Source organism: Corvus cornix, chromosome 13, assembly GCF_000738735.6.
Source record: "Corvus cornix cornix isolate S_Up_H32 chromosome 13, ASM73873v5, whole genome shotgun sequence".
Lineage (NCBI taxonomy): Eukaryota > Metazoa > Chordata > Aves > Passeriformes > Corvidae > Corvus > Corvus cornix.
Window position 1 is genome coordinate 15,645,142 of NC_046343.1, and position 25,346 is coordinate 15,670,487.

The following is a 25,346-nucleotide window of genomic DNA, read 5'->3' on the forward strand; positions in this document are numbered from 1 at the left end:
TGGCCAGATTTTCCACTCGTTTGGTGTAAGATCTGGAATAAGCCTTCTGAAGCCAGTGGTTGGCTTAAAATAAAAGCAAAGAAATGCCTAGAGGAGAATCGATTATCACATGTTGGGTTATGTATTTGCTTATGTATCTCTCACTGGACTGAACAATGTGTGTCTATATTTGATGGTGTGCATGAAAAGAACAGTATGTTTTAAACAGGAATGCATAAAAATTTAAGGAAAGGATATATTTCTATTATGGAACAAGTTTCAGGTTATTTTGACAAAGAGCTGGCAAAACAGGTCAGAGGCATGGAAAGAGCTATTTGGGATCTCATTTGAGACAAGCCTTTTGCACTCTTTAGGGGGCAAAAAGATCACATTACTTCAACTGTATAAATTTGTAAATAATTTTCCTCCTCCTTGTCCGTAAATTCACACTGGACTCAATGTATTCCAACAGTGTATTCCTTTCTATCTCCTGTAATTGGTCTTCATTGTGATAGTGGCCATAATGAATTCAAGAGAGATCTCTGTGGCCATCACATTTGATTTCCTAGAAATTTCATTGTCATGCAGCATTATTATAACATTAAAATAACAAGTTACAAACTTACCACCTTCTATGGAGAAACACCACCTGCAGCGTCAGTTAATTTTATGAATACATTAGTTTGAGCTTTTGCCATCTGTTCTAGCCCTTATAAAAAATGCAAAAAGCGTATATTTCACAATTAACTCATTAAAAGGATATGATTGATTGAAATGCACACGCATGTTCCCCGCACAACGGGTAAGGTGAGACGTGCGGAGCCGGCCGAGCACAGAGAGACTCTGAGTTGCAGCAGAGGACGTTTTGTGAGACAGAAGTGTTTCTCTCTTGACATCCTCAGCCACACACACAGGGCCAGCGCATCAAGTGACACTAAAGGTGACACTGGTTGCTTCACTGGTCTCTTGAGAGTCGTGGCCCAGCCCTGCAGGGGCTCCCTCGTGGTTCTGCCCAGGGAGCTGCTGCTTTCCTGCCTGAGGTCACGGGGTGTACAATGCCCTTGGTTTGTTTTCCTATTCTATTATGCTCTGAATCACTAACCTCTAAAATCTACCTGCCCTGACATTTCCAAATAGCTTCTCTTGTCTGTCTTATAGTAAAAATCAGAGAAAAAAGTTAGAAAGTCTAAATGCTGTGCAGGCTGGCTTTGGGCAGGCAGGAAGGTGTAGGGAGGGATTGCGTTTTCGTTTGTCCCAGCTGGAGGTGCCTTCCTGCTCACTCTCTTTCCATCGGGAATGTCATAGCTGCTGCAGACACAGCCAAGGGAAAGCCTGCTGGGAACATGGATGAAAACTTGAAACTTAGTTCAGAAACTGCATAATCACAGTTTTTCCTCTGCCTCCAGTGAATCGGCAGAGCCTTTTTGCTCTCTGTGCTGCATTGGAGAGGCGATGTGTTTACCATCAGTGCCTTCCTGACAGTCTGTGGGAGCACAGAATCCTGGGCACAGGGTGTGTGCCCTGTCCTTGTATCCCTTCCCTTGCAGAAGAGTCTTGTGCTGGATGGCTGAGGGTGAGCAAGGGGTCTGGAATAAAAAGCTAATTCTGCACTTTTCTAGAATATGATGCACAGAGGCAGTGCTGAATAACTGTGCTCTCTGGCAGTTAATTGGAATTGTCATGAAATACTGTGGGGTTTAAATGTCATTATAACCCCAAAACTTTTGCATGTCTCTTTTGACATCGTAAGTAGTCGTCATTACTCAGAATTACCTTCTTGAGAAGAAACTTTCATAGGATTTTTGCAACATGCACTGATGCTAAGAGATACCAGTTGAGCAGTGATCTCGCTAGTGAGTGAGCCAGTTTCAGTCTTGATAGTGCATTTTTGTGAATGCTTGGCATTAGTGTTATGTCAGCCCTCCAGGGGACATTTTAGAAGGGCATGAAATGATAGGACAATGGGGAATGGCTTTAAACTCACAGAGAGCAGGTTTAGGTTAGATATTAGGAAGATATTTCTTCCCTGTGAGAATGGTAAGACCCTGGCACCCTGGAAGTGTCCAAGGCCAGGTTGGACAGGGCTTAGAGCGACCTGGGATAGCAGAAGGTTTCCCTGCCTATGGCAGAGGGTGGAATAAGACGGTCTTTAGTCCCTTCTAACCCAAACTGTTCTATGATTCTGTGATCCTGTGGTTCACGTGGTCAGCTGGAGGGTTTGATCCCAACCTGCAGGAAATTCCTGTATTTTAGGATAAGGGATGTTAATGAGAATGCTGCGTCCTTGCATTATTCCCCAACAGCCTGGGATGGTCCCATGTGCATCAGGGAGCAATGGAACAGACATGTGCAGACCAACAACCTGCAAAGTCTGCAGCACACGTGATAAATACTGAGTAACCCCAAAACCATTTCATGAAGTATTTAAACCTGTGCCATATTCGGTAGTGTGATCAGCCCATACTTGCATTTTTTAAACACATTTTGGTTTATGTAATCCCCTTTCTCATGAAACACCAGGTGGATGAAGCAGCACAGAACGATCTTAAATCCATTGAATGTGCTAAACTATGGCTTGTACTTCAGTGAGATTGATTGCACAGATTGAAAATGCGCCGCTGATTTATTTATTTTATTTTTTAAATAAAAACATCTGCATTAAGTAGAGTGGATGTCTGCTCTGTTCTCTTGTCCACTTGCATTTCAGGAAGTGTTTGTTTTCATGGATGTCTGGAGTTGTGGGCTCAACTGGCCACAAGGGATCTGTCACTGACAACTTATTAAAAGCTGAACCATCACTCCTGAGGAACAGATTTCCTCACTGTAAAGGTTGCTTTCCCCCGAGTAAAATGTCAGATAAATAAAAAGCTGAAATCTCTCTTAAGTGTGTTCTACTTATAAAATAGAAGTATATAAGCCAATAGTATTTAGTAGTGGTGGATGTATGCTTGGCGGCATTTAATATTTTTTAAATTTTCATTTTTCTGAGCTAATCAGAGCTGACTACCCCCATAATAAGGTTATACATTGTTCTGATTTACCCGATTTCTGTATTCTGGATATCCACTGCAGTATATATTGGTTTTAGTTTTAATTTTTGGGCAAACCACAGATTTTTTAGTATTTCTTGTAGAAGTAGGACAAACAAATACCAATTGTTTTCTCCTTTTCTGGAAATGTATTTCAAGCATTATTGAAAGCCTGCACTTTAAAGGTTCATAAGGTAAAATCCTGATGCTGATGACAAGAAAGATGAAGTATCCCACACAGGCATAAGTCATCCTTTCCATCAACTTCAAATTCTGTTCTGATCTTCCCTATGCTTTGTGCCTTGCATAATTTATTGCCTTCTCCAGCCTAAGAGGGGCTCCTTCTGCAGCCATTAGCCATGAGCTCCGTTAGTTGGTCATCAGGGGGGTTTGAAGAGTGATACGGATGTGCTGTGTCCCATCAGGAACATGACACAAGTGACGCAGGGATGGGAATCCTTTGCACAGGAGACTGAAATAGCCCAGTCTTTGTGTGTCAGAACCTCAGGCTTGATGGTCACTTTTACAATTTCTCTTTGATTATGTAAAATCCGGGAGTCTAGAGATCTAAATTGTATGTCATTCACTTGCCTAAATGGGACGTTGGTGGAATTTTTTAAACAAGATCACAAGCTCCAGGTCCGCAGTTTGATAAAAGAAAACCTCATCCCTAATCCTGAATGGGATCCATTATCTGGGGTTTGAAATCTGCTACAAAAAGTCAGGGTGACTATTGCTATTTCCAGAGATTACTTATCTGCTTACTTATTTCGCTGAGCTCTGCTCTGTGCTTTCTGGGCTCGTTATTCTTTTATCCTAATGAAGCACAGATACATTTTGATGCAGCACCCATGCTGCAGCACTGCTTTTGTATGGAGAGTAATGAATAGCAGATTTGGCTCTTTTCTGTTTTAATAGACTTACAAGAGTCTCTCTGACAGAAACAAACTCCAGAAAATACCTTGATTTAAAAACAGGCTATGTGGTATTCTTACTGTCCTTTTGATATAAAACTTGATTAAAATGGGATGTGACATCAGTTGAAAAAGTATGAAAATCAAATTTTCTTTATTACGTATGTGTTTAGGCTAACCTATGCCTACAGTTTATCTTTGTATAATTTATGCTGTCTTTGTGCCATGCCTTAATTTTGAATACATTTGTTGAAGATTTCCTGCAGCATGCATCTATGATTGTCAAAAGGAAGTTTTATTCTAAAAAAAGAGATAGTACTGGTTTTAATTATGAATCTAAATAGCTTCATAACCAGAGTGAACTCTGAATTTACATCATTTTTATGATAGCCACACCATTCCAGGTTTATTGATTTTGTCATTTGCTTCATTACATTTAATGCAAACCTTTTGTATGAAATTATTCCGGTGCTGTGCTGGCCACGGAGAGGTCAGCGTGTGCAGTCTCTAGCCAAAACAGCACAGCAATATCATTTTAGTGCAGACTCCATGGATATAAGGGGGGTTGGAAATACTGTCCACCAGCAGAACAAAGTTTGCCTTTTCCTCTTGACCTTCCCAGCTGGACAAAGTTAAAACCACAGCTTGAGTTGTCTTTTTTTCACTCTTCTTTTCTCTCCCCCTGCGTTTCGCTTCAGCTCTTTGGTGACGAATGTCTGTTACTGGAGAGGAAAAGGGTGTTTGGGGGGTGGGTTTGGGCAGAGCCTGCAAGTTCCCTGGCAGTGCCAGGCTGTGCTGGGAATGGCCTGGCAGCACCAGCTCTGTGCCCAATGGAGATCTCCCAAAGGAGGTGGTCTGCAGGGAGTGCTGATCTCCTGCTCAGAAGCTGTTTTGAAGAGCCACTTGCTTTTTGGCTTTCAAGGCAGAGACACTGTGTGTCTGAGGCCTCCAGTTTTTTGGACATTTCACTGGGATTAAATTCTGATATTTCATTTTGTAAATAGGCAACAGTGTGCCAGGATTTGCTGTCCATTTTAATGGGTCTCTGCCCATGGCAGGGGAGTTGGAACTAGATGATCTTTAAGGTCCCTTCCAGCCCAAGCCATTCTGTGATTCTCTGAATAAAACTTCTTGAGTTCTTAATTAATACTGCATCACTTTTTCTGGATAACACGATTATTATTTTTAATGTAACTTCATTTTAAGAAGTGTTGAAAACACTATGCAAAACAGGTAGGTAAATGGATCCTTGTTTTCCCAGAAGGCAATGACTTAGGCTCAAAAATTAATTTCAGTAATTGATTGGGGGACTTGATTTCCTGCACCATTCTTCCTTGACCTTGAAATGAGATGGATATCCCCCTGCTTTTGACCCCAACTCTTAACTCAGCTGCAGCTTTTTTTCCTGACCCAAGCCCTCAACTCAGCTGTAGCTTTCTGTATGAGAGCAGAGCTGCCTATTTAAAACAAGCCTGTGCAGCTTCTTGCCACATTTAGAGCCCAGAAGGGAATGATTATATTTTTCATTCAGTGATTCAGTCTGTTCCATGACTTTGCTATCCTGCAGTTGGGTGACTCCATGAGATAAAGTGTAGAAAAACAAAGCCACCTGCAATTCAATTCAATACAAAATTGATATGCCTTGAAAGAAAAATATTAAACTGTGATGGTATAACTGTATTGTAGAGTTTTTTCATCACAAATTGTTTTTATAAGAACATATGCTCACTGTGTTTCAGCAAGGGATGTTATACAGTCCTTTTAAACAGCTCAATTGCCACATCACTTGAAAATTTCCTCAAAAGAAGTTCAGATCATGTAAATCCTACATGGATATTAAGAAGATCCTATGGAGGATCTTTGTTTTATTAAAAAAAACCCTCACTGTTTTTGCTTGGATCTGCAGTGTTTTCTTCCTGTATAAAATAAGGATCTAAATCTGAGTAAAGCACAGAGGGAATTCTCAGGCACTCAGATATCTGTTATGAGATTAATAGAAATAAAGTTGATTATCTAGGTGCAAATCTGAGAATGGCTTTAGTATAATAGCTTTGAGGTAGGCAAGAATAAAACCCCTTTTGTTTAAGACCAGATGACACAGGGTGAGTGGAGACAGCAGCAGTGGGAAAGGCTGTGAGATGATTGTCTCATTTGTACAACTGATTTCTGCTACTGAATATCATTTCCCTCCACTTTTTTTTCCTACCAAAGGCCTGTGGGATCTAATTTTGCTTTTGTTTACCCTTTGGTAGTCCCATAAATGTCAAAGAAACAAATGAGAGAATTCCATCTTCATGTGGAAGTAACCTCTGCTCCAGTCTTTTGTGGGTTTCTTTAAAGCTCTTTTTGGAGTTATTTTTCCAACTCGTTGAGCAGCACAGTAGCACTATGGTAATGTGCATACCCAGCTTGTCCGAGGTGCATTTGCACACTTAGGATTCTTCTTCCTTTCTCTTGTTTGACTAGGGAAAATGAGGATTTTGGAATTGTTTATTTGAAAGAACAGGAGAGTTTCATGAATGAACGGTCAAGATTATTTCCCTATATAAATTCTGCATCAATATCCTGTCAATCACAAGTTGCTTATACGGCAGTCATGATATGTTAATGCTAGAATATAGAGTGGTGCTTTTCCAAAAACACCCCAAAAAAGCCCCAACCCGAACCAAACCTACAAACCCTAGAATTTAACTCATTTGAAGAGATAAGAGATATATTTGGGCTGTATATAAACTGTGATGTGGTGCACAAGAAATCTTAAAGCAAATTATTTGCATTACGATGCCCATAAGCAGTTCTTGCTGCATTTCCAGGAGCCCAGTAAAAAGCATCCAGCCTGCCTCTCAGGGCAGCAAAACAGGACTTTTTCATACACATTAAAAATGGCATTTTGTGGCATGGGGTGGGAAATGGAGCTTTCTGGTGTGAAAATTAGCTTTAGAAATGCGATTGATTTTTTTCCCGGTTTTTTTCTTCTTCCTTCTACTTTTTTTTTTGGTGACCTTTCAGTAGCCCTGTATGCAAGTTTCACCCTTGAACCTACTTTATTTTGTATTTAATTTATATTCTTAAACTCAGGTCATATGCAGCACCAGCTATTGATTAGATCCTGCTTTTAAACCCAGTCTTACAGGGAAGATGACTGCTGCAAAGGGGTCAAGTGGTTTGCCTGAAATAATTCACTGAGTAAGGGGGGCTCACAATTATCTGAACCATTTGAGTGGGGTTTTTTTGTTGGGTTTTTAGTTCGGTTTTTAGCTGTCTGCCTGCAGCTCTCACTGCTTTTCAGAAATGTGGTGCTCTCCCTTCCTGAGGAGCAGCTGAAAACATAATTAAGGGTTAATGTTCAGGCGGGGAGGGGGAGCAGCCAGCCCTTCACAATAAGTTGGGCAATAAGCAGCTGCTCTCAGGAGAGTGACTGAGAAGGATGGGAGAAATGTCCTGTGAAGCCAATTGTTCAGGTATCCTCTTTACCTACTTACAAAAAAATTACTGCTTTGATTGCAAGAAAGAAAAAATTGGGGCTGGGCTTTTTTCTGGCCATTTCATTTCAGCGCTGTCAGGTCTGAGTATGAATTAAGTTTTTGAGGTTTTGTCTAAAGGGTCAGGTAAGGTGACTGGTATGTTCTTGTGATCCAAACTTTCTGCCTAATCCTACCTGGGAGTACAAGTTTTCGTGCACGTGGCGTCCTTTTTGTCATGACAAACCTGGCAGAGGTAGCAGCTGTCTCTGTAAGAATGTGTTTATGGACTAATGTCAGGAAAAAATACTTATAAAAATATACACCACCTAGCAAGGAAATTTCAAAGTCATCTGAATCAATTAATTTTTAAGATCCTTTGATAGTGGCTTCAAGTTTGTAAGGCTTGTAGAATCTTTATTCAATGGCTAGGGAGTAAATGTGAATGAACATTTCAGAAATGTAAGCATTTATATTTAAGAAATCACAATGTCTAGGATGACCTGAAGGTTGTTTTGATGATTTCAAAATAAAATATTTTTCTTTAAAAAAATTTTAAAAGTACAATTTGCAGAGAAAAATATTGAAGTCTGTAACTTGCAGGAGATTCTGTACATAAACCTGCTTCTGCAATATTTTCTGTTGATATCAGAAGTAAGGTGCAAAAATTATTTAATAATACTAACCATATTTCTAATAGTAAGCCATCTTCTATCCATATTTTTGCCTTAAAATTGGGCATGCAGTTTTCTCATGATGCTGTTTTTGCCAGTTTTTGATGACATAATTCTTTCACATTTACGTTCATTACAAGTCCTGCATTTATAGATAAGTGCAGAGTTTTAAATCACTCAAGTCCCCTGCAAGATGGAATAAATCCCTTTGGAGGTGACCTATCCTCCTGCTCTTGCAATGTGTGTTGTCTTGGGATTACGGTTGTCCCTTGGTACTGGGATTTCTGAACTGTGATGTTTCAGCTCCTGGGTCGAGTTATTCCTTGCCCAGCAGTTTATCTCTTCAAGAGATTGGCAATCCACAAGGAAAGCTAAAAGACCTCAGCACCTGTAGCTGATTTTCAGTTCTCCCCAAGAATTAAGCTTTTGTGAGGATATCAGGTACCAGCAGGGTTTTTGACGATTTTTTTCCCTTTCAAGCACTGCAGTCCAGTAAAACACCAGTGCTGCTATACATCTTTTACCTATATCTTTATAAAGGTACTTTGTGGCAGTAGTGACATCATCAGTAATTACCTATTGCACAGTGTTCAGCACTTTTGAAATGAACTCTCCCTCCTCCATGTTTTATGTTAGTATTACCTGTCCGAAGGCCAGAGAAGAACATTTTAATTTGGAAATGATGTGGGTTAGTGGAACTGGAAGAGATGAGTTCAGTTCCTGAAATTTTGTAAAACCTCATGACACTGCTGACAGCTCAGGGGAGGAGGAATAAATGTATTAAGGGGTGAGGGACTCAAATGCTGAAGTCATCCCATAAATGCCAAAAATAGATGGATGCCATTTGTTTTTATGAATTAAAAGAAACAGACCTATGGTTACATGTAGGTGGAAAGAAACTCCCTGGTGAATATGCACAAGAGTTGTCACATATGCTCCGTGCCACGTTTCTGAAGGATATGTGGCAGTGCCACATTGATTTGGTAAAACATTGTTTGGGAAGTTGAAGATCTGCTAACAAAAACTGAATGCAGTCATCCAAACATATTGGGTGCTTATGGTTCATATGGGCGTTCAAATAGAACATTTGTTCCAAAATGCTCGTAAACATAAATCTGCAGGATGGATTGCTGTCCTTACCCCCAGTGACAAACATTTCACAGATGACGTGAATTTGGCTGCCTTGAAAGCAGTGAAGCAAAACGGCTTTTTTTGTCAACTGTGATCCAGTTTGCTGTTAATTCCAGAGTACTTTTCAAAGTATTTAAAAATTGTTGTAGTTACTAAGTGCCTAGATAACCAAGAAGAACATTGGTTTTGGTTCCCATTTAATCTATCAGGTAACTTATTTGTTTTGGTTCCTACAATCTTTTTTTGGGTTTTCTTTTGTTTTACTTTTCTTAGAGGTTCCTTTTTTCATTCTAGAAACTGGTTATTCTTTCAGAATGCTTCTTGTTCTGGTTAGTTCTTTTAAAGTGTTGGAGGCTTTCATTTGTTAGGTGCACGTGTTTCACTGACAGCGTAGGTGAGTTTGGGAATTGTTCTAGACCTGGTGTAGACAAAGGAGTGTGGTGGCAGAGGGGAACACAAGTCACAGAGGCATAGCTGGTGTGGCATCCTCAGGAATATGTCATAGGATGATTAATTTGGATATGGACAGCTAGTAAGGGAAGAGGAATAGGTCTTCAGGTTCGTGTTCAACTGCCCAACAAACACTCCATGTCCATGAGTGGACCTCGGGAATGGGGATAATGAAGGATCAGCTGTAGGCTGGCCTGCTCAGGACTCTTGCTTGCAAGACCTCATTGTATGTGACAGAATAGCAGAGTTTAGTGCTTACTGAAGCCCTTTTTCACTCTTCTTAGTCTAAGGGAAGTGTTATTTGCTTACTCATCTATAAATACATGTATATGTAACTGCCTAAATTACATATATAAGCACACAGAGTCCTCAGAGAAGTGCAGAGTACTATTTTTATAAACTTAGTAAAAATATAAATAAGCATATAAAAAGCACACAGCAAGATTTCACCCTTTCTTTACAGTTTTTGTAGTATAAGCAAGTAATGCAGCACCCCAAGGCACATATTGTGTTAACTTATTTGTTTGAAATCATGTAGCAGAACAAGCAAATTTGGGGCAATGAGGTATAGAGTCAGACTGTAAGAAGTAATTCCAGTGGGACTCTGGATGGGGAACTTGATTTTATTGCCTTGAGCATGAAGTTTGATGTAAATGCCTTAAAGGCTTGTGAGGTTCAGGCTGAATTCCAATGTCTTTCTCCCTCAGCACAGACTCATCTGAACTCATCCATACTCTTATCTAGAATTGACTACAAGTCAGCCACAGCTCTGACTTGCAAAATGGGATGTGATGCTAAGAAATGACAAATATAAAGACTTAAAATCAGAGGATCAAGGCTTTGCATATGCATTGAAGCAACCACTGGAAAACAAATTTCAAAGGTTTTTACAGTATCTTGCCAGCCCTGTTTTGTATCAGTAAGAGGGTAACAGCACAGGGCTGTAGTTACATGAGGTACTTGGGGCTGCTGCTCTTCCTCAGCTGGCCTGAGAAATCATGTACCAGCAAAGCAGAGAAATGGTTAAGAGTCAGAATTTGGAGCTGCATGTCATTTAGGAGCATTTTTGTGTTAAAAACGAAACCTCTGACTTTGATAATACCCAGGCAGGCCATCAGTGAGCAACACAGAACTGTAACTAAGCCAAATGGCTCCTTGTCTTAAGGTAATGGAAAACACTTACATTTTTGTTGGTTAGTTTGTCAGTGGCCAATTTTACAGCAGAAATTACTAGAATGGGATAAATTCCATGTCTCAGAAGCAAACTGCTGTTGCCTGATCGGTATAGAAGAAAAGGGGTAAAACAAAGCAAAATCCTGGAAGCACACCCTCCAACCCTACTTTTCATTGTCTGGAGTGCCACTTATTTGTCCTACAGTACAAACCCACAGCTGTGGTAAAGATGAAATGGCCTGATTTGGAACCCTTAGGAAAGCTTCTGAGCCTGTGTTAAGCATGGTCAGTGCTGGAAGCCCCTATCAGAGGGATTTAAAATTGATGCAGTATCTTGAAATATGTAATTTGTGAACTGTCCTCCAGCAGCTGTGGGAGTTGGTTGAGGAACTGAGTAGGACCATGTCAAAAAAAATCCCCCAATCCAAAATGGGATGTGGAGATACCCAGAACTGTGATTCCTTTTCCAGCTTTAGCTGGCTATTTTTTTATTTTTAAACAGTCTGATAAAACAGGCTTTGATTGAAAACTTATTGGTGTGTTATACTAAGAAACTATACTACCATTTACAACTGCAAGCTGTTAATTGGATATTATCCACAAGTTTTTAATATTAATTTTTTAACCAACAACAAAGAAAATAAGGTTACCAAAACAAAAAAATGAACTGTTTTGCCCACATTTACCAGCCATGCAGCAAGGCAGACACTCTACCATGACTTTACTCACAATATCACAAGTCATTGTATGACTGCAGGTGATAGCATTAATCTAATGTGATATGGGACTTCAGAGAGGACAGATGTCTGGAGATCAAATGTCCAGATTTCCTTTTGCTCTGTTATCCCCCTAACCCTGTAAAAAACAGGCACTTCTGGGCCTGGCCCTGGGCACGTTCACCTTCCCTGCTCTGCACTCTGCCTCTATGCCCCACGGCGTTTTCATGTTTGCTGCTCAAGTCCAAGCTTCTCAAAGGCAGAAGAGCCTTAATTTTCCTCTCAAACCTGAGTTTTGTAAGTTATTAAACATAAAAATGTGTCAGCAATGACCACCACCAGAATTAACATGTTAATTGTCCCTGTTCAATAATCTCAGGGTGAGCTCTGCGCGTTCCTGTGCAGCCGGCACGGGCCGGGCTCGCGGGCAGTGCCAGGGAAACCTGCAGTGGTGTCCTCAGGGCAGCAGGAATGTCACCCATGCCCAGAACATCTCCTGTCCAGTGCTGTGGCCAGGAACCAGCAGAGCACTAACCCTGCCTTGTTGTGTCACACTAGAGAGTTTCTTGCAGCCCTCTGCCCTACTGAGCCCATTTCCGAAATACCGGTGGCTCCAAAAAAATTTTGTCTTTGTCAACAATACACATTTTAATAGGAAGGGATGGAGCATTTGGGGTCTTTCTTTTTAAAGTTTTGGTTCTGTAATGGATTTGTTACAGCACGGAACATACGCACGGAATGATTTTAAGGAGAGAACCCAAATCCTGGTTGATGCTGCCGTATTGATCAGCAGTAACAGCTCGTCTGTGGGGGCTTATTTGTTTTGCCTTGGAAATGAGCGTGACTTATGTGCTGTTGGTTCCATATAAGTGATGCCATGATGGTGCACGAGCCTGTGTAAACACCAGCCTTGCTCACAGGGCACATCTTCTGGGCAAGGTTCAGGGGTGCTGCTGTCCTGGGGTCAGGATGGGGCACGGGCAGCCAGACCCTGCACACTGGCTGTGCCTGTGCCTCCCTTCCCTGCCAGAAACACCGGAGAGGAGGGAGGGGCTCAGGGTGTGATGGAAGCAGCAGCCACAGATAAGCAGAGGTCAGACATCACTGCAGGTCAGGGGTGGAAGGCAGCAGTTCCTGTTCCACCTGCAGCAGCTGGGTGGATGGAAACACCTGCAGCTCCTCTGCCTCATGCTCTTTGTACATTACAAATTTCTACTCTTTATTTAGATTAAACAACTGCATATTTTTTCTATGGAGGTACCTCGCTTTCAGATTTTCCAGTTTCGTAATACAGCCCCTAATGATATGATTTCCTGTTAATATTCCTAATCTGATTCCCTAGTATGATTTTCTGTTAATAAGGTCACTGCTTAGTAACATTCTGAACTAGAACTTTCCCTTACGTGTGGTATTTGACACTTGTCAACTGAACATAACAATAAATAAAAATTTAAATAAGTGCAAACCTTCTAAAACTGTAAAAAACATCACAGTAAGTAACTTTCATTTTCTCAAACACCCATTTTATCTTCCTCATTTCTTCCCCTTTTCCCCTTTGGGGCTATGGCAGAGGAGAACAACAGATGGTTATCAGTCAAGAGTAACTAGGGAAACGGCAAAACCTGCCCCAATTGCTATGGAGACAGCCATTTCTGTGCTTGGTATGCACTATTTGTTACATCAGCAACCAGAGAGAGTTAAAAAAAGAAAAAAAAAATGTTCTAAAGCACCTGGTATTGAAAGGAAATCTCATGTTTGTGTGTGTTTGTCCTTGTGGCAGGAGTAGTCTCCATGTTCGTTTGCCACTCAAGTTTTGCTCTAAGCTGATATTTCGGTTATTTTTGACAGCAGCATTTTGATTTGTGAGTTAATGTAATACAAATACTCAGAGTAAATACTTAATACTTTTGAATAGTCTGCAGAATAATTATTCATAAGCAACTCTTGCCCTTCAAATTCCTGTCTCCTTGAATTTAACAACCTGGCAGCACAGGTTGGGTATGAAAACTGAAGACAGAGAATATGACTTTACCCAATTATTTCAGGCAGATGAGCTGTTTCTGCGCAAAGCCTCAACCACAGCTTTTGGCAAAATCACATCCTTGGGAAAGAAAAAAGGAATTTTGGAACACTTGTAAAAATCTCAGAGTGAGATTGCAGCTTGATCACAACAGCTGTATCAATCTTTTAAAATTTTCTAATATAAGCAAGCTCTTATAGAGTGATTTTAGTGTAGCATAAATAGAGTAAAAATTAAATGGAAAAAATGCATTAAAAGCTAGTTTGAAAGAAGTTGACGTTATTTCAATTTAATTGAATTTAATATTACTTCAAAGCACCATCTTTCCCCATTTATTGGGTCTTCCTTATCAATTAATACAAGGATAAGGACTTTAGTTTGGTATGTGAGAAATTTTAAATAGGTATGTTGGTGTCACTTTCCTTAGGTATTTTAATATTCTTGAAGTTATGTAAGGGTAATAAATGTTATAGAGTGTCTCTCTAATTCTTACAGGTTATGGAAGAACTTAAATACTAGAGTGCAAACTTTACAGGAAAGGGATAACATAGAACCAGCAAGTCTGTATTAGAAATGAAATGAAAAAGGAAATGGAAGGGAAAAATGTTGTCCAAAGAGAGGTTCTTTTGGACATACAGTTGGCAAAATTATTTCTTTTCTAAAAATGATTCTATAATAATTTACAGTGAATTTACCTTCCTGTGAAATCACTATTGAAATCTCTTTAAGTATTTTGGTGATACAATACCTGTAACATGGATACTCTGGTTAAAAATGCAAGTCTTTCATTAATGAGGAAATGGCTTCTGCCTAATTTTTTATCTACAAGTGTAGATACAATCTGTAACAGTAGGACAGCAATTTTATATCAGTAACAGTAGAACCTTAAATATGCAACTATTATGACACTGGTTTTTTATGCTAAATGGGAAAGATGAGAAAGAAATTTGAAGAGTATATATTACAGTAGTCATTAATACTGGCTTTTATTTAAATATTTAACTAGACTTTGAGCAAAATATAGAAAGAGGTTATAGTAATTTAACTACTGTCACAGTATAATTAAAAAACAGATTAGCACTTGAGCTTTGCAGTAGGCTTGGTAGTGTTTGAAAATGGAAAAAAAAAAATCCCTCACTGAATAAAGTACAAAACACTGGTTATAAAGTCCATTATTTTTAAATGTTGATGCTGGAAGGGCCTCTTCTTTGTGAATGTGAGTATGGCTAATTACAGAAAAGATGCTGAAATCTCTACTTATATAGTTGGTGTGCTGTAAAGAAACCTTGCTAGTAATGCAAATGGAGGGTTTTAAGCAGAAACAGTTTTTTAGTGTTAATAAAAAATTAGTTTATTTCAGTTTCAGTAAATTTCACCCTGCATGAATTCAATTCTTTAATGTTTTAGAATAGTTCTGTGTTTTAAAAAAAAAATTTAAAGCTAGTAACATGATAAAAATTATATCAGCTTTGTTGCTGAGGATTTTTATCTCTCAAATGCATTTGTAAATTAAATATGCCTTATTGTTGTGAGCAAAACCTTCAAGGCTCGGTATTTAAAGGATTATTTCAAATGGCAAAAGAATATATCAACATTGTAAAACCCTATTCCTTCTTAATAGTATTTGAAATGTAACTCTTATTTATGATAGATAATGCACAAGTGTAAATGGATAAGCCAGAGTTACACTCTGTCAGGGAAAAGGTGTTCTAAACATTTAAAGTGGCATTTTAGCCAAGCCATAGATTTTGCTGTGATGTAAATCTGTTAGGATGCAGTGTTATGTCTCATTTTTTACAAAGGTGTTTTGTGTCTAAGTTTGGGTTTGTTTTTTTCTTTAAAACATAAATTTTAAATTTTATCAATCAACTGCATATAATGCAGTCACATCATTTTCCTGTTTTTTAATAAAACCCAAGAGCAGTTATTGAGTCTACATTAGAGCCAAATTACAGTAATACTTATGGCTTTATGTATTATAGCTCTACCACATGAAAAATGTCTTTTCCTCCAAAGACTTTTATAAATTCTTGGATTGTTTATAAGCATTTGTGTCACACTCCACCTAAATCCCATTTGCCCATTCAATACTTTCCTTGCTTGAGTGCTTTGCTCTGTTCTCTGAGCTCTTCTGGTATTGCTCGTCGTTATCTCTTGGCATTGTCTGGTGGCTAATTGCCTGTCACGGAGATCTGGGATCCCTGGAGCCTCCAAGGTGGGGTCAGGGTGGATAATTCAATCTCAGGGGAGCTGCTGGGTTTCCCAGGCCGGGATCTCAGCTCACTGAGTTGGAGCAAGGACCTGTTCTGACAATGCCACCCAGCCCAACTCCAGGCTTTGGGTCTGCCCAACTCCGGTGCTTTGTGTCTCATGCATGAGAGATTCAGCATTTAACCCAAACACTTTGCCCCAAATAGAAGTTAGTTATCTATGTAACTCAGCAAGATTTGAAGGTGTCACACAGCTCAATTACTGTGATTTCATTCATCCTTCAGTGGCTCAATATTTCTGTGTGAGAACGTTTTTTTCCATCAGAGGCAGTAGAATCACTTGGTAGGCTTAGATAAAGTCTGAGCTTAGTGCTGCATTCCTTCAAAAGGCAGAGTAAATGCAGGTATGAAAAGTGATTTTGTCCATGTAATTTTAAAATTGCATATTAAATCTGAGTTTGTGTTGTCTGACCTTTTGCCACCAGTACATTGCACTACTACATGCATAACAACCCATTTGTAATCTCGAGGAAAAGATTTTCTAGAAAGGGTATGAGTGCTGACAAATAGAGGTGGCATTTAAATCTGAATCAAGGCTTCTGCAGCCCAAGGCCATTTTTTAAAATTTACCTGTAAGGCTGGAGCAGGTGAGATGTGTCTCAGGTAGCTGCCCTGTGCTCCGTGTGCCTGAGTGCTCTGTTCAGAATGCAGCGATGGAGAAACAGGAGCAGTGTCACATGTTCCTTAGGGAAATGTAGGTTCCACCTGTTCTGAAATATTGGGGTTTTCCTCCTTTTTTCTTTAAGTTGAAATTTTACCTTCTCTGCATAGGATTAATTTTATTCAAGTTAGATGTTCTCCTCAACAAATGTTAGGCATGTCTGTTCAGCCCCTTGAGGAGCTGCATGCACAGACTACCCACACTGAGTGTGTGAGCTGGCTGCTAGTCCACATCACAGGGGGTTTGTTTTGTCTTCACAAGTGAAAAAAAATGTGCTGATCACCTTGGCTTTCTGTAAGACTTAAGATATTCCCAAAACTTTAAATTTAACACTTTGTCTTGGAAGGAGGACATTTAGATTTAAACTCTCAAATTTCTAGTCTTGACTGAACCACTCACCAGGGTGCTGTACAGATGCAGAGAAATAGGATTTTCATCTCTACACACAGAGAAATAAATGGGGAGGCAGAGGGTCTTAAAACCAGCCATGCCTAATTTTAAGACAACTAGCAGTTCTTTTCCTTTTGAGAAGAAATTCTCGTGTTTCAGTGCAGATGTGAATGTGTTGGTGTGATAGATACCAAGAGACACGAGCACTGTGACAAAGGAGCATTAAATATGTGAGTCTCACCCCAGAGACTGTGAGGGATTGGTTCACGGGCCACAGAATCAGGATGTATCACTAATGAATATGTTCCCTATTTACTGATAGTCCTGCTAAGTGTGTGTCTTCTGAGCATTGAGAGGTTTCCCTTGCTGTGATCCTGTGCATCGATCACACAGACTGAACCTGGTCGTTGGCAGTGGCATGACTGGACCTGTGGAAATATGATTAAAATAGTCATTATGCTTTTTCAACAAAAATCAATGTATGAGAGTAGCAGTTTTTTAAAAAAACAATACCCACCTAGGAATCCCTTTAATCAGAAGGCTTTGTGAGTAGCACACGGGGTTTATTTACTTATTTTAGTGTATTTGTCAGAAAAATCAATATCATAGTATAACTCCAATAAAAATGGTGTAATATATAGTACTTCCCGTAGAAGGAGCGGGAGAGGTGATTCTCAAGTTGAGGCTCCTTTCTCCTCATCATGTTCGTATCTGCCAACCAAGCTAAGTGTAAAGTATTTAATCTTGCAGACAGCACTGCATTTAACTTGTTTGGGGTTTATTCCTCTTCAAAATGCACCATCCTTTCTGTTTCAGCAACAAATTTTTGTCAATTAAACAGGGATATCAGAACAAGGCACTCAGCAGCCAATGGTCTTCTCAGCAGTCAAAACCAGAGAGGTTTTAGGATCTTTGGTAGGTCATCAGAGAAACAGAACATAAATATGTATGTATACATTTACCCAGATATGTATATATGCTGTGCATTAACTCCTGCACACAGAAAAATCCCTTTTGGAGGTCTGTACATCCCAGTGTCTGTCAGTATCAGAGACATCACTGAAGTTTGCCAAATTCAAAAAGTTCTCCAAAGTGAGCGAATACTACGAGAAACCTTAGGTTGGGCTTTATGCTTCCAAAGGTTTTTAGCAGACTTTAGAGTGTGAGTGGGTTTTCCTGTATTTAACTCACATAAAATATGATGTTCATTGATACCAGACTACATCACAAAGGGTAAGTTTCCATAGTTGTCAAAGATGTACACATCCAAGATGCTCAATGTTAGCTGATCAAACTCAGTGCTTTGCTTTATTGTTGTATAAGAGAATTGCTGCAAATGTCTATTTAGACCAAAAATTAGATACAGCAAATAATTGGAAAGTAGTTGGTGAAACTATACAGCCATATTATACATGGGTGTAATATATTTGCTATAGTTGCATATATATTTTTTTAAATAGAAAACAGAAACTACAGTGTAATATTTGTATCTTTGTTCAAGATATTTTACACATGCAGTACAAAGGTCTCTGTCTCACCAAATCCAAAGTTTATGCTGTGCAAATGGCAGTAACATATAGAGTTAGGAACTTGCATCTATTTTCTCATGAAATGCAGATATTTTACTTGCATGTGACTAGATAGGTAATTTTATTTCTTTAAGTGTAAAATTTAAGGGATCAGATGTCAGAAAATGTAATCACTGAATTTTAAATTACAACTTTAATTCTTTTAAGCAAAAGAGACAGATGTAGCTGTCCTCCTGCATCCACATATATTGCAAAATACATTTAAATCATGCACATACAGGGAGACAAATGAGAGAACACTGCCATCCAAATATTAAATTACACATTTTGAAGCAAAATAGTGTTTTAAGTGTACATGTGTATAATGCTTTTTGTCACTGGATTGCTCTCCCTGATGCAGTTAGACAGAATCTGTATTTAGTCAGAAATCTTTCAATAGAAAGGGCTACCAGATGGGACCAGTAACAATGCAGAGAGGCATTGAACCACCACAGACATTTGGTGCTTAGAATAATAAAAAGACTATAAAATTAGATTAGTTGAGTCTAATTTGGAATTGGTATATTCCCTATGCACTCTCACAGCTCTCGGGTAGATAAAGCCTGGAGATTTAGTACTGTCAGGACAGAGGACTCCAACTTCCAGTAAAAGAAAAAACGGCATTCTGGGAGGTCACGGAGGGCAGCCCAGTGACCTCCAATGATTTACAGGCCTTTAGCTTAATGAAATTGTTTCAGTGACATGACGGTAAAAGCTCATAATGGATTGGATGCCCTAATGTAATGAAATTACTCCCTTCTGCCTTAAAAAAGAAAAAAAAAAAAAAAAGGGGGAAAAAAAAAAAAAGGCGCAATTAATATTTACTGAGACCTGACAGGCTTCAGTGTGCGGGAGCGTGCAGCGCTGTCAGACAGCCGCGAGCAGCCCCGAGCAGCGTGGCAGCTGAGCAGGCGCTGCGAGGGGGTGGAGGGACACCTCGGTGACGGGGAAGCCCCAACCTGGTGCTCGGAGCCAGCCTTCATCCTCTCCCTTCCTTTCTGCAGGCAACTGGACAACAACCAGATCAGCTGCATCGAAGATGGAGCCTTCCGAGCCCTGCGCGACCTGGAGATCCTGTGAGTTGACTTGAGCGGGGCTGGGGCGGTGGGGGGGTGGCTGTCCCCGTGCTGCAGTGCTGGCGAGTCTGGGGGCTCCACAGCCTCCCTGCCCACCTCAGCAAGTGCAATCTCACACTTCCCCCGGGCTGGCGTTATTGCTAATTAAACCACAATAGACGACTTCTGCGCTGCCGCTCGTGAGGAGTGCAGAGATTGCTGTGCTCGCTGCTGCGTGGAGCAGATGGGGTTCAGCAGCATTCCAAGTGTGTCCGATGTGTGATCCGCAGCCAGAAACCTGCCCGGGGCTGCCCAATGCCGAGCAGCGGATGGGTAACAGGTTCATGGGGAGCAATATGATGAGGTATGTGACTGCTGCCCTAGACAAAAAGCTGTTTCAAAGGTGTTTGGTATATAAGAGGGAGGAGAGATGGGCTCTTGGCAGGCTTGTTCAGTGCAGTCATTGGCTTTTGGGGAGGATCCTTCTCTGAGGGCTGAAATAACACCACGTTGTGCTCTTCACGTACCACAAACTTTACACATAGGCTGTTAAAGCAGCAGCACGTACTGAAAAAAAGGTTTTGACAGTGAAATCTGACTCTAACAGGGAAGCAGCACATTAGATTTAGAGCACTGTCATTGTAAGGTAAATCCAATATTACCCTGAACTTGGTATCTGAGCAGATAATTTGCTTATTACTAATAGTTACTCGTTCACTTAAAGACCTTTTCTAGAATAGGTTTTCACTATAGGAACTGCTATAAAGCTTTCCTGTCACCCGAAAGTAATTCTGCAAAGCTGAGTGTCAGTACTCGTGAAAGCACATAATTCAGAGCCAAAATGGAGGGGGGGTGAGAAGAGCACGCGACCCCTCCAAAATTCAAACCCTCGTCATCTGCCGTGAGTTAATGCGAGAGCAGCCCTGACCCAGTGCACAGCTCCCTACAGCAGGGAAGGCCTGCCCAGGCTGCTGCAGAGCTTGCCCTTAAATTACATGGGATGAAACAGCAAATGGTAGGTGGATAAAATAAGCACCTGCCTCAGACACTCCTGGCACCTGGAGACTCAGCAGAGTCACGACATTGCCTTGGGCTGCCGAGAGGAGGAAGAACAGCGGGGGCTGGATAGGCAGCCCTGTGCCACACAACACAGGGGTCTGAACACATCTGGTAATACACAGGATTGTTCCCAGGGGCTGGATCTACCTCGTACTGATGCTCAAAGGACTTCTGCCCTCAGAAGCTCAGCCTTCTGAGGGACCTGGTGGTGGCTGTGTCTGTCACAGCTGAGCTGCCCTCTGTCCCCCCAGCTGGGACCCTGATGTTGATCAGATAGTATGTGTTGCTCATATTGAGCTAGCAGAAGGTTTCTGCAGAGTTTTTTATCTGGTAACTTATCAAGAGTATTGTTTGAATTCTGTAGTAATAGCACTTTTCAGGAAAAGTAATGTGTTACCACTATAAAATTTTACTTGTCTGTCAGATTGGTGAAAGAAAAGAAGAAAGGGGGGAAAAAAAAAATGAACTCCTCTAAAACCGGCTTTCTTTTTTTTTTTTTTGATGAACTGATTTTCTGTATCTGCAGAGGGTGAATCAGTCCTCCACTGACAGCAGACAGAGCTATAACTTTCACTAAATAGGCTGGACAATAAATGGAGCCCTTTTTTGCAATATACTGAGTTCTGCAGGCTCTGCAGAAGTTGCTGGGAATGCTTTCCTTCTCCCCAGGATGTAGTAAATGCTGAATTAGTTTATTTACCTCTCTGTTTTAACTGGTTACTTCTATGCCAATTATTTGTGGGTGGGAGAAGATGAGGATATATAAAATAGATCATAATCAGTTTTTTAGCGCATTTTTAATTTTCAGTACAGACACACTGCTACAGGAAAAGAATCAATATTAATTCTAAAAGATGAGAAAACAGATTGATAGTATCTATTTCTAAACTTATTTTTCTTGCAGTCACAAAATGTGAGTTTTATACTTCCAGCCTAATCTGAATTTTTTTCTTCAAAGAAAGTCTGAGAATTTAATCTATCAAAATAAATTTGCTAAATGCCCCAGAGAATATCATATCTTCAGTTGTAAAACAGTCAAAAATGTTAAAATTGAAAACGATCTGATCCATCAAAGAACATTAACAGGTAAAACCACATTTCAACATTTCAAACCCACTGTGTATTTTATGCAGATATATTTTAACATATAACGCAATATGTAGAAAATATTTAAGGATTCTTGCAAAAAAAAAAAAATCTAATTATGTTTGAACAGTTTGCAAGAGCACCAAATAATGTATTTCTTCTTTATCTTACTGAAATCTTGTGACCTTTCTGATATTCAGTGTTCCCATTCCTGCACTTTTCTCCTCACACACACCCTGTCTACAGACTTCTAAATTTTGTCTGTAACTCGGGGCACAGCCTTGCTCAAAAAATAAACTAAGAATACTTTCTTTAGAAACACTTTGGTTTCTGGATTGCACGTTTCATTCACCTTGAGCTCCTCAAGAAACATGACTGCAAGGAGCTTGGTGATTCAGTAGCTATAGGAAGAGAAGGAATTTTTGTGCAGTTATCCTTCAAAATGCAGAGCACGCCATGGTCCGTGTGACTTATTTCTTCTTATCCACAAGTTGTTTTCATTTGCTATTCTCATTTTCTTGTTTTGTGTTATAAATATGTTCCTGTACCAACAAATAGCACAGAGGTAGAGATGAAAACAAGACTGAAATCTGTGCCTAATTTGAGTACTTGGTGTGGTGCAGGGAGTTGTGAACTTCAGCTGCAGCTTGGAGCAGCCCAAGGCGCCGACTGCAGCTCCCAATGCAAATGGGCTCTCGGTCACTTCTGTGGTTAGGAGCCTCTGTGTTTCAATGCCACGAAAAGTGTCACTGATTTTATGGTCTGACCCAATGCAGGTGCCGAGTACTACTGCTGACTCTGAGTTTTGGGTTAAAAGATGCAAAAATGTGGAGTATAAAGTGCTTTGGTGCATTCTCTTGATTGTCTTTGCCTGTGCAGCAAGTCGAAAATAATGTCTGGGAAATGACCAGCAGAACTGATGGGCTTAAACTTCCTGTCCTGGTATTTCTGCACTGGGGCTGGCTTTGTTCATTCTTGCCTCAGATTTTCTGTGCAGATTCCCATGAAGGGTTTGGTTTCTATCTGTTGATAAAATAGGAAATTTTTCTTGTTGACAAATTCCTGTGTCCGCTTTTTATAAGACGATAAAACACATTTCAGTGGGTTTGGTCTTGCAGTCCAAGACATAGAAAGGTGTGTGCAACAACTGAAACAGCAATAAAATGCAAAATGGGCATGTATTCATAAATGAGTGGCAGAAGTTATTAACTGTCTTATGACTTGTTGGCATAGAAATGCGCAGGAAAGTTGAAGAAAATTGGTGTAAAACCTTTGCTAACTAAAGATTTTTGAGTAGGAGAAGGTTTTCTGCTCTGCTTAGTTTTTACTTATGTCCTGTGGCAATATCTGGCAATAACAGTATTATTGAGAAATATCTATTACTGTAGCCACAAGTATGATTAAAGGTTATAAAAAAAACTCGAAAGAAAACCAAACCAAAAACCCAGAGTAGTCTGCAAAATGATTAGCCAGTATTCCTTATGGTGTGTGACAATAGTTTATATGGCGTGTTTGTATAGTTTATAGGTTAGAAATTAGTCCATAGTTTTATTTCCAGATGCCCAAAATTATGAAGGATAGGAGGTAAAAAACTTCTAAGGCTCAGAATTCCACCTCCAGTGTCTTAGGATAGATGAGTAAAAGAAATTATCTTCAAGATGGTTCAACAAGCTCAAACTGGAAAAACTAGTAATATTGACTGCCTGAGCATACTATTGTCATTAGACTGGAAGGGCTGAAGCATTTTTCTCAGTAAGAAACAGAACTCGGTTTAACAAAAAGCCCATTAATCTATTTGTCATTGTTTTGTCTCTCTGGGGTAACTGGAAAACTGTGTGGTGGCATGGGAGTTGTACCATGTAGACAGCAGAGAAAGAATTATGAGTCAATGTTGACAACTTAGGTGGAGTATTTTCCTTTTTTTTATATTGTAAAAGCTGTTTTTCCTCCTGCTTTATAATCATAGCCAGAGGGTCCAGAGCTTGAACACATTCTGTTCGTTGCATAAGATTTTATCATACCAAGAGCTAATCCTAGGAGGTCTGTGGGTAGTACTTCTGTTAAAGAAGGCAAAGGAGTTCTTGCAGTACAGAGCTAGTACAGAATGATTTGGGGGTTTGTTTGTTGTTAGCCACATTAATTGTAGGTCTTTCATATAATATGTCTGAGTCTGAAAATCCTCCCTCCTGAGTTTCACCTGCTTTTGGAGTGAAGGAGCGCTGGCTCTGCCGTTGAGTCCATAGCCGCAGACTACGCGCTCAGGGACTCACCATTCCACTTTGGGTGCCTTAGTGTGAAAAATCATGCCAATTCATCCACAAGTACTAGGAAAAAGGTGCAAGTATAGTCATCCAAATATCTGTGACTTCAGTTCCAAATGAGTCCTAAATATATTACAAATATTTTTTCTTCCGATTGCAAAAATGTCATAAAGGTAAAGAAAAATGCACCACCCTTCCTTTCCCAAAATCTTAAAGCAATAGGAGAAATTTAAATTGTTCTGTCAGTATTTGTATGCAGAACCTTTTCTCCCCAAATATTTCTGCCACACTCTTCTTCCTGCTCCATGACAAAATCACAGAGCTACAAGGGCTGTGCCGGTGTTTTCGAGCTCCGATTCGGCCCCGAGCCGTGTCCGGCGGGATACAGCTGGTCTGTCACACCCTGCAGCCCCAGTTCTGTGCATCGTCTGCCACACCCAGCCATTGCAAGCGTTTTACCAGTGGGTAAAAATCGGGATTATTCCTGCTTTCCTTGTTTGGATTCAATGTGTTCCTGTTATAAACAATTCTTTCATAAAAGGTTTGGTCTGTACAATTTCTAAGGGAGATGTCATGGATGAGTGTGCTTATAATGCACACTGCCTTTTGTCATAGCAAACTTTTAAGAACTTTCTGAACATGAATCAATATTTTGTGCTACAGCCAGGATTTAATTGTTTCTAGGGTTGCCTCTGTGTGCTGAACACTCAGTTATATAGTCAGTTTTACTTATTTGCAAAATGCTATTCTGGGCATGTCTTAACTAGATAGAAGATTTTTATTTGCTTTCACAACCTGGAGAGACAGGGAGCGAAAGTCATGACATAATTCTAAATATATGAGATGTCATTGCTTAATGAAAGCCTGAAAATGCCACACAAATGTGATTTCCTCTTCTATTTTGCTGGAAATTATGATCGGTTGAGGCAATCAGGATCAAATTTGAACTCTGTAAATTATGTTCCTATAACTGATACCAAAATGCCGAAATATAATAATGAAAATGAGAATTCTTTGTCAAATGATGTGCATAGCTAGTTTACTTATACTTGAGTGAAAAATAAATTATTGCAGGTTTTGGTTTATATTTTGTTTGGGTTTTGGGGTTTTTGGGGGGGTTTGTGTTGTTGGTTTGACTGGGGTTGTTTTTTTTACCCAAGGGTGTATATTAGCTCAAATGTATGTAAATTAATAAAAGCAGTTTAAAATCTTTACTTATTTCATCAGTCAACATGTAAAAAATTACACATGTAATAAAAAGTAAATGTAAGGGAGTAACCATTGGCAGTGTATGAGTAATTGAAGTATGTACCTGCTTGGTGAAATTGAAAAACAAGGAGTTTGGCATTTCTAAGAGTATCTGCCGTTTTCTATGTTGAACTTGTCTCTCAGGCAATCAGGTTATGCCAGAGGAAGGACAACAGTTGGTTTGGCAATACAGAAATGGTG

At 39.8% G+C, this 25,346-nt stretch overlaps 1 protein-coding gene across 3 annotated transcripts in view; it reads left to right on the forward strand.

Moving 5' to 3' along the window:
• SLIT3 (slit guidance ligand 3) overlaps positions 1 to 25,346 on the forward strand; it is a 468,570-nt gene that overhangs the window by 243,022 nt on the left and 200,202 nt on the right. For all 3 annotated transcript variants that reach the window (XM_039559586.1, XM_010406223.4, XM_010406222.4), the window contains one exon: positions 19,441 to 19,512. In XM_039559586.1, coding sequence (XP_039415520.1) covers positions 19,441 to 19,512 — 72 coding nt within the window. The remainder of the gene's footprint in view (positions 1 to 19,440; positions 19,513 to 25,346) is intronic.